This window comes from Pongo pygmaeus, chromosome 13, assembly GCF_028885625.2.
Source record: "Pongo pygmaeus isolate AG05252 chromosome 13, NHGRI_mPonPyg2-v2.0_pri, whole genome shotgun sequence".
NCBI classification, from domain to species: Eukaryota; Metazoa; Chordata; class Mammalia; order Primates; family Hominidae; genus Pongo; species Pongo pygmaeus.
This window is the reverse complement of record NC_072386.2, coordinates 36,465,467-36,479,721: the sequence shown is the minus strand read 5'-3', so window position 1 is coordinate 36,479,721 and position 14,255 is coordinate 36,465,467. Positions and strand designations below refer to the sequence as shown.

The 14,255-nt window shown below is 39.6% G+C and overlaps 1 protein-coding gene across 11 annotated transcripts in view; it reads left to right on the top strand.

Annotated features, from left to right (window-relative positions):
* Positions 1-13,680, top strand: part of FOCAD (focadhesin) — a 315,699-nt gene extending 302,019 nt beyond the window's left edge. For all 11 annotated transcript variants that reach the window (XM_054501249.2, XM_063650500.1, XM_063650493.1 and 8 more), the window contains 5 exons: positions 208-385; positions 2,249-2,346; positions 7,833-8,084; positions 10,984-11,059; positions 13,285-13,680. In XM_054501249.2, the coding sequence (XP_054357224.1) occupies positions 208-385; positions 2,249-2,346; positions 7,833-8,084; positions 10,984-11,059; positions 13,285-13,358 (678 nt within the window). In that variant the 3' untranslated portion in view covers positions 13,359-13,680. The remainder of the gene's footprint in view (positions 1-207; positions 386-2,248; positions 2,347-7,832; positions 8,085-10,983; positions 11,060-13,284) is intronic.
* Positions 13,681-14,255: the final 575 nt, after the last annotated feature.

Here is a 14,255-nt window from a genome sequence, read left to right as displayed (position 1 = left end):
AAGGAGCAGGAGATGGCATTACAACCCTCTATTGTATGTTCCTGTTAATTTAGCACACAGGCAGATGGGTCATGTGCTGCAGGAAATGAACAGAATAGTAACATCCAACTCACCTTTTTTGTTTTGCCCTTGCCCTGAAATTCTGTAGCTATTTCAGTTAATTTAATAGTAACTAAACAATTTTTTTTTTTTTTTTTTTTTTTGCAGAGCAACATAGAAAAGGCTGCCTTTGTCAAACTGTACTTAGTCTCTCAAGGACGATTCCCCTTGGTGAACCTGACCGATATGCTGAGTGTTGCTGTGCAGCACCGTGAGAAAGAGGTGTTGGCCTGGATGATTCTGCACAGCTTATACCAGGCACGGATTGTGAGCCATGCCAACACGGGTGAGGACACCCTGGGGTGAACATCAGAAACAGGAATAGATCTGCCTGCTGTTGCTTTTAAATTGCACTTGAGTTCTCAACTTAAAAATTAGTTTAGTGCTTATTGACACAGGTTAGGCCTTCTGGTGCCAAATGAGGAGTCACTTGGATAGAAATGAGCAGTTATAGCTCACAGCATCCAATTTTTGGAAATGAGGATGGATTCTTTCGAGGGGTTTTGTTTTCTGTTTGGCTCTGTAGACCCTCAAAGACAGAAACAAGTTAGCTGCTTCTGCCTGTTTAACTTCAGTTTCCCAAACACACAAGATATCAATTGATTCCGCCTTATGATTTCATGAAAATGGCTTTTGGGTAGTCATTTAACAAACAAGAGAAAACAGAAACAAAAAAATTAACTAATTATTTTACAGAAGAACTTCTCTGGGGTGAGAATAATCAAATCCTGCCACCCTATATACACTGGCAAGCTTGAAGCTCTGCTAATGAATCACATGATGCAATTTTTAGACCATTTTAGATGTTATGCTTTAATAATTACTGAATAAGAGAGCTCCCCTATTGCTCTATCCAGCTTGTTGGTCATATTTACAATTTCTGGAGACTACATTCAAGTTCTGAATGGCACCAGGCTCCTGAGGGGTAGATGTGGCTGGGAAGCTTGTGTGACTCTGGACAAATTGCTTATGCTTCTGTGCCTGGTTTTCCCTATCCATGTCTTGTATTGTTATGATTTTGAGGAAAAACTGACAAACACGATTGTAATACTCTGCAAGACTGTATCGCCTTAATACCAGCCTTTCAGGAGGCCAAGGCAGGTGGATCACCTGAGGTCAGGAGTTTAAGACCAACCTGGCCCACATGGTGAAACCCTGTCTCTACTAAAACGACAAAAATTAGCTGGTTGTGGTGGCGTGAGCATGTAGTCCCAGCTACTCAGGAGGCTGAGGCAGGAGAATTGCTTGAACCTGGGAGGCAGAGGTTGCAGTGAGCCAAGATCCCACCACTGCACTCCAGCCTGGGTGACAGAGTGAGACTGCATCTCGAGAAAAAAAAAGAAATTTTGATTCATCGTCCCCTGCGGCAGTCTGAAACAGTTTTTATATCTGCATTTGTGCCTTTCCACTGAAAAATGAACCTATGATGAGAAACTGGACTTTTTTACTCTAAGCCAAAAGTGTATGTATCAGGAAGAAATCTAGTAGGTGTTTCAAATGAAGCATGAAGTTACATGCAATAAACTGAAATAAGTCTGATGTTGCCTTTGGTTCCAACCAGAACCAGCCAGCTCTCAAATGCAGTTCCCGTTTTTGAAACCTGTCCTTAGTAGTCTTTACTGTGCTAGGAATCCTCTTTTTTAAAAAACAAAATTAAAAGGGAAAAACGTCAATATTGCTGCTAATGGAAATATAATGGCTGTATTTTGTTTTTCTTTACATGTCTTTGGGTTAGGTTTCCTCTGTGATTTGGCATAAATTGGGAACACTTAAGCAAAGGAGAACTATAAAAACAAATAATTGTCAACAATTCAACATTGCTAGTTAGTTGGCATGCCAGATTTCTCCTAGTGTGTTTAATGTTGAGAGAGAAACTCCAACAAATGCATTTTATCACTAGTGGTCAGGGAGATTTAAAGAATAAATTGGCTTTTGAAAATCAAAGACCAAAATACCGTTATCTGATGTGAATAATGTCAAAGAACTCTTTCACAGGCAGTCACAAGTCTCGGGTATTGCAAGGGAACATGAAACTGGTTAATGGAATCCTCACCAGGTGTTCTGCTTTAGTTATGATGGTTGTTACTGATCTGTTTTACATTTCAAAGGAAAACCGTGGTCTAGTAAGAAAATACCCTTTTCATTTCAGGCGTTTTGAAGAGAATGGAGTGGCTCTTGGAACTGATGGGTTATATTAGAAATGTTGCGTACCAGTCAACATCCTTTCAGAATACGGCTCTTGATGAGGTAAAATCTAGAGGAGTAGTTTATAGCTTCCTTAAAATACAGAACTTATGTTAGGTTGGTGCAAAAGTAATTGCGGTTTTTGAAAACCGCAATTACTTTTGCACCAACCTAAAATATATGCTCCCAAAAGAGGAACACGTTGCTGTTTGCAGCTTTTCTTTCCCTCTTTCCTTTTATTTTAGACACACTTAATGATTCTCTGATGCCGCAAGGAAATTGGTATTCTTACCAAGCTCTTGGAGACACCCAAGGCTGCCCTTTGAGAAATATTTTCAACAAAATATGTTTCTTGACAGACAGAACACAAAGGACACTCGGGAGAGAGAGAACCCAAGCTTCTATGTAGCTGGGATTGATCCCATAAAGGATGTGGGAATATAGGGCTCTGGCCTCCACACTGGCCCAGCATATGGCTAAAAATGCCTGCTTTGAAGAAGTTCCTGGAGTGTATGCCGATAATCTTATGTGTGCCAATACTTATGTGCATGTGTGCACATATGGAGAGGAGTTTTTATCACACCTGCAAAATTACCTATGACTCAAAAAAAGTAAGAACCACTAGTATTAGGTTTGGGTGAGTTTAAAAATAAAAGATTAATAAAACGAAGACAGCTCTTTTCCTGCTTTCCTTCATTGTGTTGACTTAGCTGGCAGCTGTGCATTCTGTAATAGCAGAATTTTTTTTCTGTAGGCATGCTTCATGAGTATTCTGTTTGCTATGTGAGTCAAATTTGCATAACCTGGGATGTTTTTTGAAGTTCTGCCCAGTTTTTCTGAAGAGTTGTATGTCTTTTTGAAATTTTAATTTGTGAGTTTAGGAATTTTAAGAGATTAGGAAGTACTTTTTAAATTTTTTTGAACTTGCATGATCTGTCCTCTGTCTTCTGATTTCCTAAGTTTTTATCAACTTTCTCTGTTTTCTTACAAAAACCTTAAAACACTGAGAAAATACAGATAAGCAGAAAGAAGTGTAGTTTAAATCACAGTAATCCAACTACTCAGAGGTGGCTCCTATAATCACCATTTCTATAATTGTCTAGATTAGTCTGAAATCTAAATGGATAGATCCTGGACAGGTTTTTAAAATGCATGAAGAAGCTGGGCACAATGGCACATGTCTATAGTCCCAGCCACTTGGGAGGCTGAAGCAGGAGGATTTCTTGTGCTCAAGCGTTCAAGACCACTCTGGGCAACATAGTGAGACCCTATGTCTTAAAACATTTTTTAAAAGAAATGAAGAAAGTATGATATTGGCTGTGGGTTTGTCATAGATAGCTCTTATTATTTTGAGATACGTCCCATCAATACCTAATTTATTGAGAGTTTTTAGCATGAAGCGTTGTTGAATTTTGTCAAAGGTCTTTTCTGCATCTATTGAGATAATCATGTGGTTTTTGTCTTTGGTTCTGTTTATATGCTGGATTACATTTATTGATTTGGGTATATTGAACCAGCCTTGCATCCCAGGGATGAAGCCCACTTGATCATGGTGGGTAAGCTTTTTGATGTGCTGCTGGATTTGGTTTGCCAGTATTTTACTGAGGATTTTTGCACAATGTTCATCAAGGATATTGGTCTAAAATTCTCTTTTTTGGTTGTGTTTCTGCCCGGCTTTGGTATCAGGATGATGCTGGCCTCATAAAATGAGTTAGGGAGGATTCCCTCTTTTTCTATTGATTGGAATAGTTTCAGAAGGAATAGTACCAGTTCCTCCTTGTACCTCTGGTAGAATTCGGCTGTGAATCCATCTGGTCCTGGACTCTTTTTGGTTGGTAAGCTATTGATTATTGCCACAATTTCAGCTCCTGTTATTGGTCTATTCAGAGATTCAACTTCTTCCTGGTTTAGTCTTGCGAGAGTGTATGTGTTGAGGAATTTATCCATTTCTTCTAGATTTTCTAGTTTATTTGCATAGAGGTGTTTGTAGTATTCTCTGATGGTAGTTTGTATTTCTGTGGGATCGGTGGTGATTTCCCCTTTATCATTTTTTATTGCATCTATTTGATTCTTCTCTCTTTTTTTCTTTATTAGTCTTGCTAGTGGTCTATCAATTTTGTTGATCCTTTCAAAAAACCAGCTCCTGGATTCATTAATTTTTTGAAGGGTTTTTTTTTTGTCTCTATTTCTTTCAGTTCTGCTCTGATTTTAGTTATTTCTTGCCTTCTGCTAGCTTTTGAATGTGTTTGCTCTTGCTTTTCTAGTTCTTTTAATTGTGATGTTAGGGTGTCAATTTTGGATCTTTCCTGCTTTCTCTTGTGGGCATTTAGTGCTATAAATTTCCCTCTACACACTGCTTTGAATGTGTCCCAGAGATTCTGGTATGTTGTGTCTTTGTTCTCGTTGGTTTCAAAGAACATCTTTATTTCTGCCTTCATTTCGTTATGTACCCAGTAGTCATTCAGGAGCAGGTTGCTCAGTGTCCATGTAATTGAGCAGTTTTGAGTGAGTTTCTTAATCCTGAGTTCTAGTTTGATTGCACTGTGGTCTGAGAGACAGTTTGTTATAATTTCTGATCTTTTACATTTGCTGAGGAGAGCTTTACTTCCAACTATGTGGTCTTTTTTGGAATAGGTGTGTTGTGGTGCTGAAAAAAATGTATATTCTGTTGATTTGGGGTGGAGAGTTCTGTAGATGTCTATTAGGTCCGCTTGGTGCAGAGCTGACTTCAATTCCTGGGTATCCTCGTTGACTTTCTGTCTTGTTGATCTGTCTAATGTTGACAGTGGGGTGTTAAAGTCTCCCATTATTATTGTGTGGGTGTCTAAGTCTCTTTGTAGGTCACTCAGGACTTGTTTTATGAATCTGGGTGCTCCTGTATTGGGTGCATATATATTTAGGATAGTTAGCTCTTCTTGTTGAATTGATCCCTTTACCATTATGTAATGGCCTCCTTTGTCTCTTTTGATCTTTGTGTCATACTGAATGGGCAAAAACTGGAAGCATTCCCTTTGAAAACTGGCACAAGACAGGGATGCCCTCTCTCACCACTCCTATTCAACATAGTGCTGGAAGTTCTGTCCAGGGCAATTAGGCAGGAGAAGGAAATAAAGGGTATTCAATTAGGAAAAGAGGAAGTCAAATTGTCCCTGTTTGCAGATGACATGATTGTATATCTAGAAAACCCCATTGTTTCAGCCCAAAATCTCCTTAAGCTGATAAGCAACTTCAGCAAAGTCTCAGGATACAAAATCAATGTACAAAAATCACAAGCATTCTTATACACCAATAACAGACAAACAGAGAGCCAAATTACGAGTGAACTCTCATTCACAATTGCTTCAAAGAGAATAAAATACTTAGGAATCCAACTTACAAGGGACGTGAAGGACCTCTTCAAGGAGAACTACAAACCAGTGCTCAATGAAATAAAAGAGGATACAAACAAACGGAAGAACATTCCATGCTCATGGGTAGGAAGAATCAATGTCGTGAAAATGGCCATACTGCCCAAGGTAATTTATAGATTCAATGCCATCCCCATCAAACTAACAATGACTTTCTTCACAGAATTGGAAAAAACTACTTTAAAGTTCATATGGAACCAAAAAAGAGCCCTCACTGCCAAGTCAATCCTAAGCCAAAAGAACAAAGCTGGAGGCATCACGCTACCTGACTTCAAACTATACTACAAGGCTACAGTAACCAAAACAGCATGGTACTGGTACCAAAACAGACATATAGATCAATGGAACAGAACAGAGCCCTCAGAAGTAACGCCACATATCTACAACTATGTGATCTTTGACAAACCTGAGAAAAACAAGCAATGGGGAAAGGATTCCCTATTTAATAAATGGTGCTGGGAAAACTGGCTAGCCATATGTAGAAAGCTGAAACTGGATCCCTTCCTTACACCTTATACAAAAATTAATTCAAGATGGATTAAAGACTTAAACGTTAGACCTAAAAACATAAAAACGCTAGAAGAAAACCTAGGCATTACCATTTAGGACATAGGCATGGGCAAGGACTTCATGTCTAAAACACCAAAAGCAATGGCAACAAAAGCCAAAATTGACAAATGGGATCTAATTAAACTAAAGAGCTTCTGCACAGCAAAAGAAACTACCGTCAGAGTGAACAGGCAACCTACAGAATGGGAGAAAATTTTTGCAACCTACTCATCTGACAAAGGGCTAATATCCAGAATCTACAATGAACTCCAACAAATTTACAAGAAAAAAACAAACTACCCCATCAAAAAGTGGGCAAAGGATATGAACAGACACTTCTCAAAAGAAGACATTTATGCAGCCAAAAAACACATGAAAAAATGCTCATCATCACTGGCCATCAGAGAAATGCAAATCAAAACTACAATGAGATACCATCTCACACCAGTTAGAATGGCAATCATTAAAAAGTCAGGAAACAACAGGTGCTGGAGAGGATGTGGAGAAATAGGAACACTTTTACACTGTTGGTGGGACTGTAAACTAGTTCAACCATTGTGGAAGTCACTGTGGCGATTCCTCAGGGATCTAGAACTAGAAATACCATTTGACCCAGCCATCCCATTACTGGGTATATACCCAAAGGACTATAAATCATGCTGCTATAAAGACACATGCACACGTATGTTTATTGCGGCACTATTCACAATAGCAAAGACTTGGAACCAACCCAAATGTCCAACAATGATAGACTGGATTAAGAAAATGTGGCACATATACACCATGGAATACTATGCAGCCATAAAAAATGATGAGTTCATGTCCTTTGTAGGGACATGGATGAAATTGGAAGTCATCATTCTCAGTAAACTGTCACAAGGACAAAAAACCAAACACCGCATGTTCTCACTCATAGATGGGAATTGAACAATGAGAACACATGGACACAGGAAGGGGAACATCACACTCTGGGGACTGTTGTGGGGTGGGGGAGGGGAGAGGGAAAGCATTAGGAGATATACCTAATACTAAATGACGAGTTAATGGGTGCAGCACACCAGCATGGCACATGTATACATATGTAACTAACCTGCACATTGTGCACATGTACCCTAAAACTTAAAGTATAATAATAGTAAAAAAAAAAAATGAAGAAAGACTTGCTCAAAAGTAGAATCAGAGTATACATACTTTTAGAAATTAGTTTTGCCCACATAACCATAAATATTTCATTTTTTAAGCTCTTTGAAAACATTGAAACAGAGGAATGTTTGGATCTTGATGTGATTAGGAATTGAATAAACGATGTTTCTCCTGAAATGTTAGAGCAATAATAATGAAACTGTTGGGTCTTCTGCCTTCACATAAAGGGACCTCAAAAATCTTCTAAAGCCCAAAAATGTATCTTCATTAAACATGGAAACTGAATTTACTGTTCAGTTCAGTTCCTCTTCTGGGTGGGGGTAGGGCAGGAGGGACTGGTTGGGTGAAGGGAAGATGACATTACCTCACGACAGGGGCTGTGTATGTGAACATATGTTACTTTGAATTGTTAAAACATATGACCTAACGTCATTTCTATTTTCATCGTAGGCTTTGGACTTCTTCTTGCTGGTATTTGCAACCGCAGTGGTTGCATGGGCCGACCACACTGCCCCTCTCCTCCTTGGTCTCAGTGCCAGTTGGTTGCCATGGCATCAGGAGAATGGCCCGGCTGGGCCAGTACCAAGCTTCCTTGGCAGGAGTCCAATGCACAGGGTCACTGTGCAGGAGGTTCTCACTCTCCTTCCCAATAGCATGGCTCTGCTGCTGCAGAAAGAGCCATGGAAGGAACAGACCCAGAAGGTGAGGCTGGCAGCCACCTGCTCAGCAGGGCAGGCAGCCTTGTCTCTTCAGCAGTTTCTACTGTAGAATTGAGTGGGAGTTAAGTGCATCTTGAATCACACCACAGACTTTCCTACTCAGCCCCAAATCTCAGCCAGATGCAGAGTCTCAGAGATTGAGGCTAGCCCATGCTCGGGGTAACTGCTGATTAAAAACAACAAGAAGGTGGCAGCTTGCTTACAGCTGGGAGTGAGGTGGAGGAAAAGCCCATACTTTCCTTCATTTATTGAAGGCACTCTTTTTCTTGATCCTGGGGAAGAAAGGGTGAGTATGTCTCAGAGCTCAGAATCTCAAGGTGAGGGTCGACGGGAAGGCAAATTCAGGACTGCAAAGCGTGTGATAAGTAAGATACAGTGGTGATGAGCAAGGGAGGGAGTTGATCAACAATGCCTGGGTGGGTCAGGAAGTTTTCTGCCAGGAAATGTGGGTCGGGAGCATCCATCTTCTTGTAGCATCTTTAAGGTTCCCCATAGCTTATTCCATTGCACAGATATGCTCCAGGCACCCAGTGTGCCCTGGTCTCTGCTAGATGCCAAACAGAGCTTTGTAAAGGTCTAATAGTATCACCCTTGCCCTCAGGAAAACCCAAATTGTTTAGTTTGCTGTTCAGTCTAGTTCCTCTTCTGGAGTAGGGGTGGGGTGGGAGAAGGAGTTGGGTGAAGGAGAAGATGACATTGCGTCATGTTGGGGGCTTTGTATGTGAACACGTGTTACTTTAAATTGTTAAAACGTATGACCCAAAAGGAAACATTTTTTGATTTTTAATGTTGAGGTTCCCCAGGCTACTAGCTGTTCTGCAAAGCATATGATAATACTGTGCTTACTGTACTTCTCATTATATGCTTCTGACCTGTCCTTAATACAGTTGGTTGGAAGATTCTTTTTTGAATCTCATTTAATCAAAACTGGATTTTTATGAAGTTGAAAGCTTCAAACTAACTTTTTGTTGCTTATTCTTGAAATCTGAACATTAATCTTTAAAAACATTTCTGAACTGTAGACCCATAGTTTAGCTATGCCCAACTCCACCAAGTGTCTCAACTAAAATGCCTTTTATTTTTCTTAAACCTGATAAGCATTAGTATTGCTGCCCCAAATTTTGTGCTTTGTGTCCCATTTAAAATCAAATTTTGGCTGGGCACAGTGACTCACACCTAGAATCCCAGCACTTTGGGAGGCCAAGGCAGGCAGATCACCTGAGGTCAGGAGTTCGAGTCCAACCTGGCCAGCAAGATGAAACCCTGTCTCTACTAAAAATGCAAAAATTAGACGAGTGTGGTGGTGTATGCCTGTAATCCCAGCTACTCAGGAGACTGAGGCAGGAGAAGGTTGGTTGAGTCGGAGGTTGCAGTGAGTCGCGATCCCTCCACTGCTCTGCAGCCTGGCTGACAGATTGAGACTGTGTCTCAAAAAAAAAAAAAAAAAAATTTTAAATGTGGTCTTCCCTTATATAATTTCTGGACTGGGATACCACGTTCCCTTTGGACTACAATGTAGACCTCTTGCATTGATTATATATTTGTAGTGCTTGACTTTTTTGCTTACCGGTAGGACATTATAGCACAAAACTGAGAAAAGGAAAATCAACAAAGAAAAAAATTTTTGATTAAAGCAGGGAATTAGGAATATTTTGTTTTTCTCCTGTGTTACTCTTTCTTCAACCTAGCTTCTATATGTGAAACTAAAATGCCTATTACCTATCACCAATGTATGTGTTTTTAGTGAACCAAGATTGGCAGCATTCAGTCATTGATGAAATTACCCTGTATCTAATTCAAAAACAATTCGGGCTGCATCTTGAGAGATCAGCCAAACTCATAAATACTATGAGTTTCTATCTCATTTGCAGGATTTATTCATGGTTAACACGCTTGGCTCTACCTAGTGAATTATTTTATGCCATTTCTCTTGCATTTCAACTTTCTGTTTCATATCCATTTGGGCACAACTGTTCTCATCTACAGAAACATATTTTATTTCAGAAACAGGGGCTTATATCTGATGTGTTTTCTATTTACTGCCCAGCCTAGGAGCCTAGACCAAGCTGCACACAGAACCAGGTGGGAGGCAGCATGATGCAAAGAAAGAGCATAGGGCTCTGAAGCCAAGTGTACTTGGGTTCAAATCTTAACTCGGCTATACATTGAGAGTGGACTTGGGCAAGATTTTTAATCTCTCTGGGCCCATCAGAGTGATGAGAGATAATGCTCCTGGCACACAGGAGGCCCTCTGGGCCCAAGTCTACCTCCCTCTTAAAACCTCTATCAGCAGCCAGGCGTGGTGGCTCACACCTGTAATCACAACACTTTGGGAGGCCAAAGCAGTTGAATCACAAGGTCAAGAGATCAAAACCATCCTGGCCAACATGGTAGAACCCCGTCTCTACTAAGAAAAAAATACAAAAATTAGCTGGGTGTGGTGGTGTATGCCTATAGTCCCAGCTGCTCTGGAGGCTGAGGCAGGAGAATCACTTGAACCCAGAAGGCAGAGGTTGCAGTGAGCCGAGATCGTGCTACTGCACTCCAGCCTGGTGACAGAGCAAGACTCCATCTAAAAAAAAAAAAAAAAAAAAAAAAAAAAACACCCGTATCAGCTCTCAAGGTATTCGGCAGGGAAGTAGGTTTGACTTTGCCAGGTCATTTAACTAAATGGGAGCTGTATCCAACTTTACCATATCTTATGCTTGGTCCTTGTCTCATCTCCTCCACCTGGGGAAGGTATTGCCTAAGAACTGTAATCCCTGCTACTGAGGAGGCTGAGGCAGGAGAATCACCTCATATATATAGGTCCAAGGGACTAACTGTTCTTTTGCTGATGGTAGGATTCTCTTCTTTGACACTATTTTTCATTTTTACCCTAGTTCATTGACTGGCTATTCAGCATCATGGAAAGCCCTAAAGAAGCCCTCTCAGCAAAGTCCAGGGATCTTTTGAAAGGTATTACTTCCATGTTTTATGCTCAACATAGGGGAAAAACCATTATTGTTGTCTGTGGAGCAGAATGGCATTCTAGTGGTTGCAGGTTGAGTATCTCTTAACCGAAATGCTTGGGACCAGAGGTGTTTTGGATTTTGGATGTTTTTGGATTTGGGTATATTTGAACATACATAAGGAGATGCTTTGGGGATGGAACCCAAGTCTAAACACAAAGTTTATTTATGTTTCATACATACCTTACATACATGGCCGGAAGGTAATTTTATATAATATTTTTAGTAATTTTGTACATGAATCAAGGTACTTGGTGTTAAGTACTTATGTGCGGAATTTTCTACTTGTGTTGTCATATTGAGGCTCAAAAAGTTTCAGATTTTGGAGGATTTTGGATTTTTAGATTAGGGATGCTCAACCTATATTGGTTCCCAAAAGGGCTAATCTGGAGCTGTTTAGTGTGGCATTTTGAACCAGAAAGTAGACTTAAAAAGAATGCCAGTCCCTTTAAATTTAGCATTTATTTAAATGGTTTTAAAATGTTTTATGGTAATAGTAAAATATTCTTTTAATTAAAATTCAGAAAATTCAGAAAACTAAAAAGCAGCAAAGAGAAATCCAGAGTCCTATTGCCCAATGACAATTTTTATATTTTCCATAAGAAGTTTTTGCCCCCTTCTGTGTGTGTTGTCTTACATATTTATAATCATATACAATTGAAAATACACATAGCTCAAATACTGCCTTTTTAATTTTAACATTCTTTTTCAAACATCTAAACCTGTTCTTATACTGGCCTTATAAGTAGTGTTTTTAATGAGCTTCATAGTATCTTGCCAGGGGAACTAGACACTTCTCCTACTTTCAGGCATTTAAATGCTTTCTGTCTTTTGTACTTCTCTACCGACTTTGTTAACTATGAATGTAGGATCCACAAACATGGAAGATCTTTCTGTAAAACTTATGTAGATTATTTTACTCAGATCTGAGAAGTCATTTGGGCATTGGCCGTATGGACTACAACAGCTTGTTCTTGTTCTTCATGTCTGGTAATCTGGGGGTCTGCAGCCTGCCAGCGGCTGCCACTGAAACTTTCACCTTCAGAAAGTTACCTGTTGGCCTATTCTGTGATAATTTATCTGGTCAGCCTGGAGTCAGTGTATGATCCATATTTTACCTATTACTGTGGTACAGTTTATTGGTTGCCAAACAAGTAAGAATTCATTGGTTGTAATCTGTCTCCTCAAAGTGGTGGGAGGCATGTGTGTGCTGCAACAGTGCTCCCACGTGACTCTGATAAACCACAGAACTTCACTGAAAATCAGGGCTGTGGTCTGACATGTTTTCACATTATCCATCCCTAGAGACTCTCTGCTAGGGCTTACTCTGTTTGCCCCACGTAGTTTGTGCTCATTTTTAATGGCCATAATAACGTTGGTTGCTCCAAAGATATACTCTCTTAGGTTACAAAGATAACAACGCATATGGATGAGGAAAGCAGTCATTTGGGCCAAGGAAGCTCATATTCACTTGATTATATAGTAGGCTTATTAGATTCACATACAATAATTATGTAACTCTGGCTTACCTACATTCCTTCATATTATTATATTTCAAATAAAATATCAATACATTTGTATTAATATTCTAAAATAAGATATATAAAAATTACTTAAAGGAAGTACACAGAACTTCATATTTTAAATTGATCCCTGAGGGACCTGTAACAGATCAGAAATAGTTTGGGGACAGATATTCAGATATACTTTAGTATGGTCATACTTGCTTCATTGAGTACATGAACCTAACTTTATTATAGGGTCAGGTTATTCATTGTTGTTTTTTATCGTTAAGTAAATGTTGAATGGAAACACCATATTCATGTAGAAAACAGCACAAATTGTAAGTAGATTTTTACAAAGGGAACACAGCCATGTAGTCAGCACCCTCATCAAGAAAAAAAACATCACCAGCATCCCAGAAGTCAGCTTTCATTTTAATTCTGCAAAATTTTCCCATTAACTGATTGCAGGGTAACTTAGAAAAAAAAAAACAGCTTTCCCCCCAACATTTATAAATGGTTTTCTGCCATTAAAATTCTGCCAAAATATTGATGGAACTCCCTAGTCTTGAACATTAGCCAAGTGAGAAAAAGACAAATTCTGTTCTGACACCTTTTTGATCAAAATGACCTTTTCAAATGCAGCTATACCTATATTTTGTCCCCTTAGCCACCCTGCTGTCCTTGAGAGTTCTCCCAGAGTTTAAGAAGAAAGCTGTATGGACCAGAGCGTATGGTTGGTGAACAGTTTTGCAGTAACCAGCAGCATTCTCAGCTGGATGAGGAAAACCATATAAGTGGAAGAAGGTTTTCAGAATTCATGCCTGGTATTGTTGAGACATGATGCAGAGAGTTAAGGGTCATGAAAAGGTGGCCACATCACTGACAGCTTGACACATGCCTCCTAAGAGAGGAGTGCATTGCTTTAGTACCCAGGCCAGTTGAGACTGAAACAGGAACTTGGATTTTCTTTATTTGTCTAGAGTTCAATGTGGAGATTTTCTTTGTGAAAACTTGAAGATATTATCTTCTCCCTGGCTAAATTCCAGTAAAATAATGTTGTCAATTTTGTGCGTGTGACTTTTGTTTTAAGGCATGGGGGAAGGTGTCAGGACCACTTGGTGACAATGGCATTATGATCTATTTTCTATGAATCTCCATGAGGATATTCATGGACTCAATGAGTTAGACAAATTTCCTTATTGATAAAACACTCTCTTGGAACTGCTATACACATTTAAATAATAAGCATAGCATTGAATATTAGCTGAATCAGATTTATTAATGGTGTCTGATTTGCTTATGCTTTGTTCTCTTGAATGCAAGTGGGAGTTGTGATTCCAAATAGCTTCAGCCAAAGATTAGTTCACAAACTAAGAAATTTAAGAGTAGATCTCATCTGACACAGCTGCATCCAGTGAATCAAGTGATGCCATCAGGTTTTGTTCCTCTCAGAATCATTCCTCATAGTTGGCAAGATGTCTGCCAGTCACCTCAAAGGGAAAGAAAGGTATCTGCCCACAGATACAGCAGAAGCTACATGAGGAGGACTCTGGTTCAGACTGGATGCCTAGGCCCAGGGAGGTCAGTCACATGTGAGTCTCTGAGCAAGTATCTGGGCCCAGGGAGGTGGGGAATGCT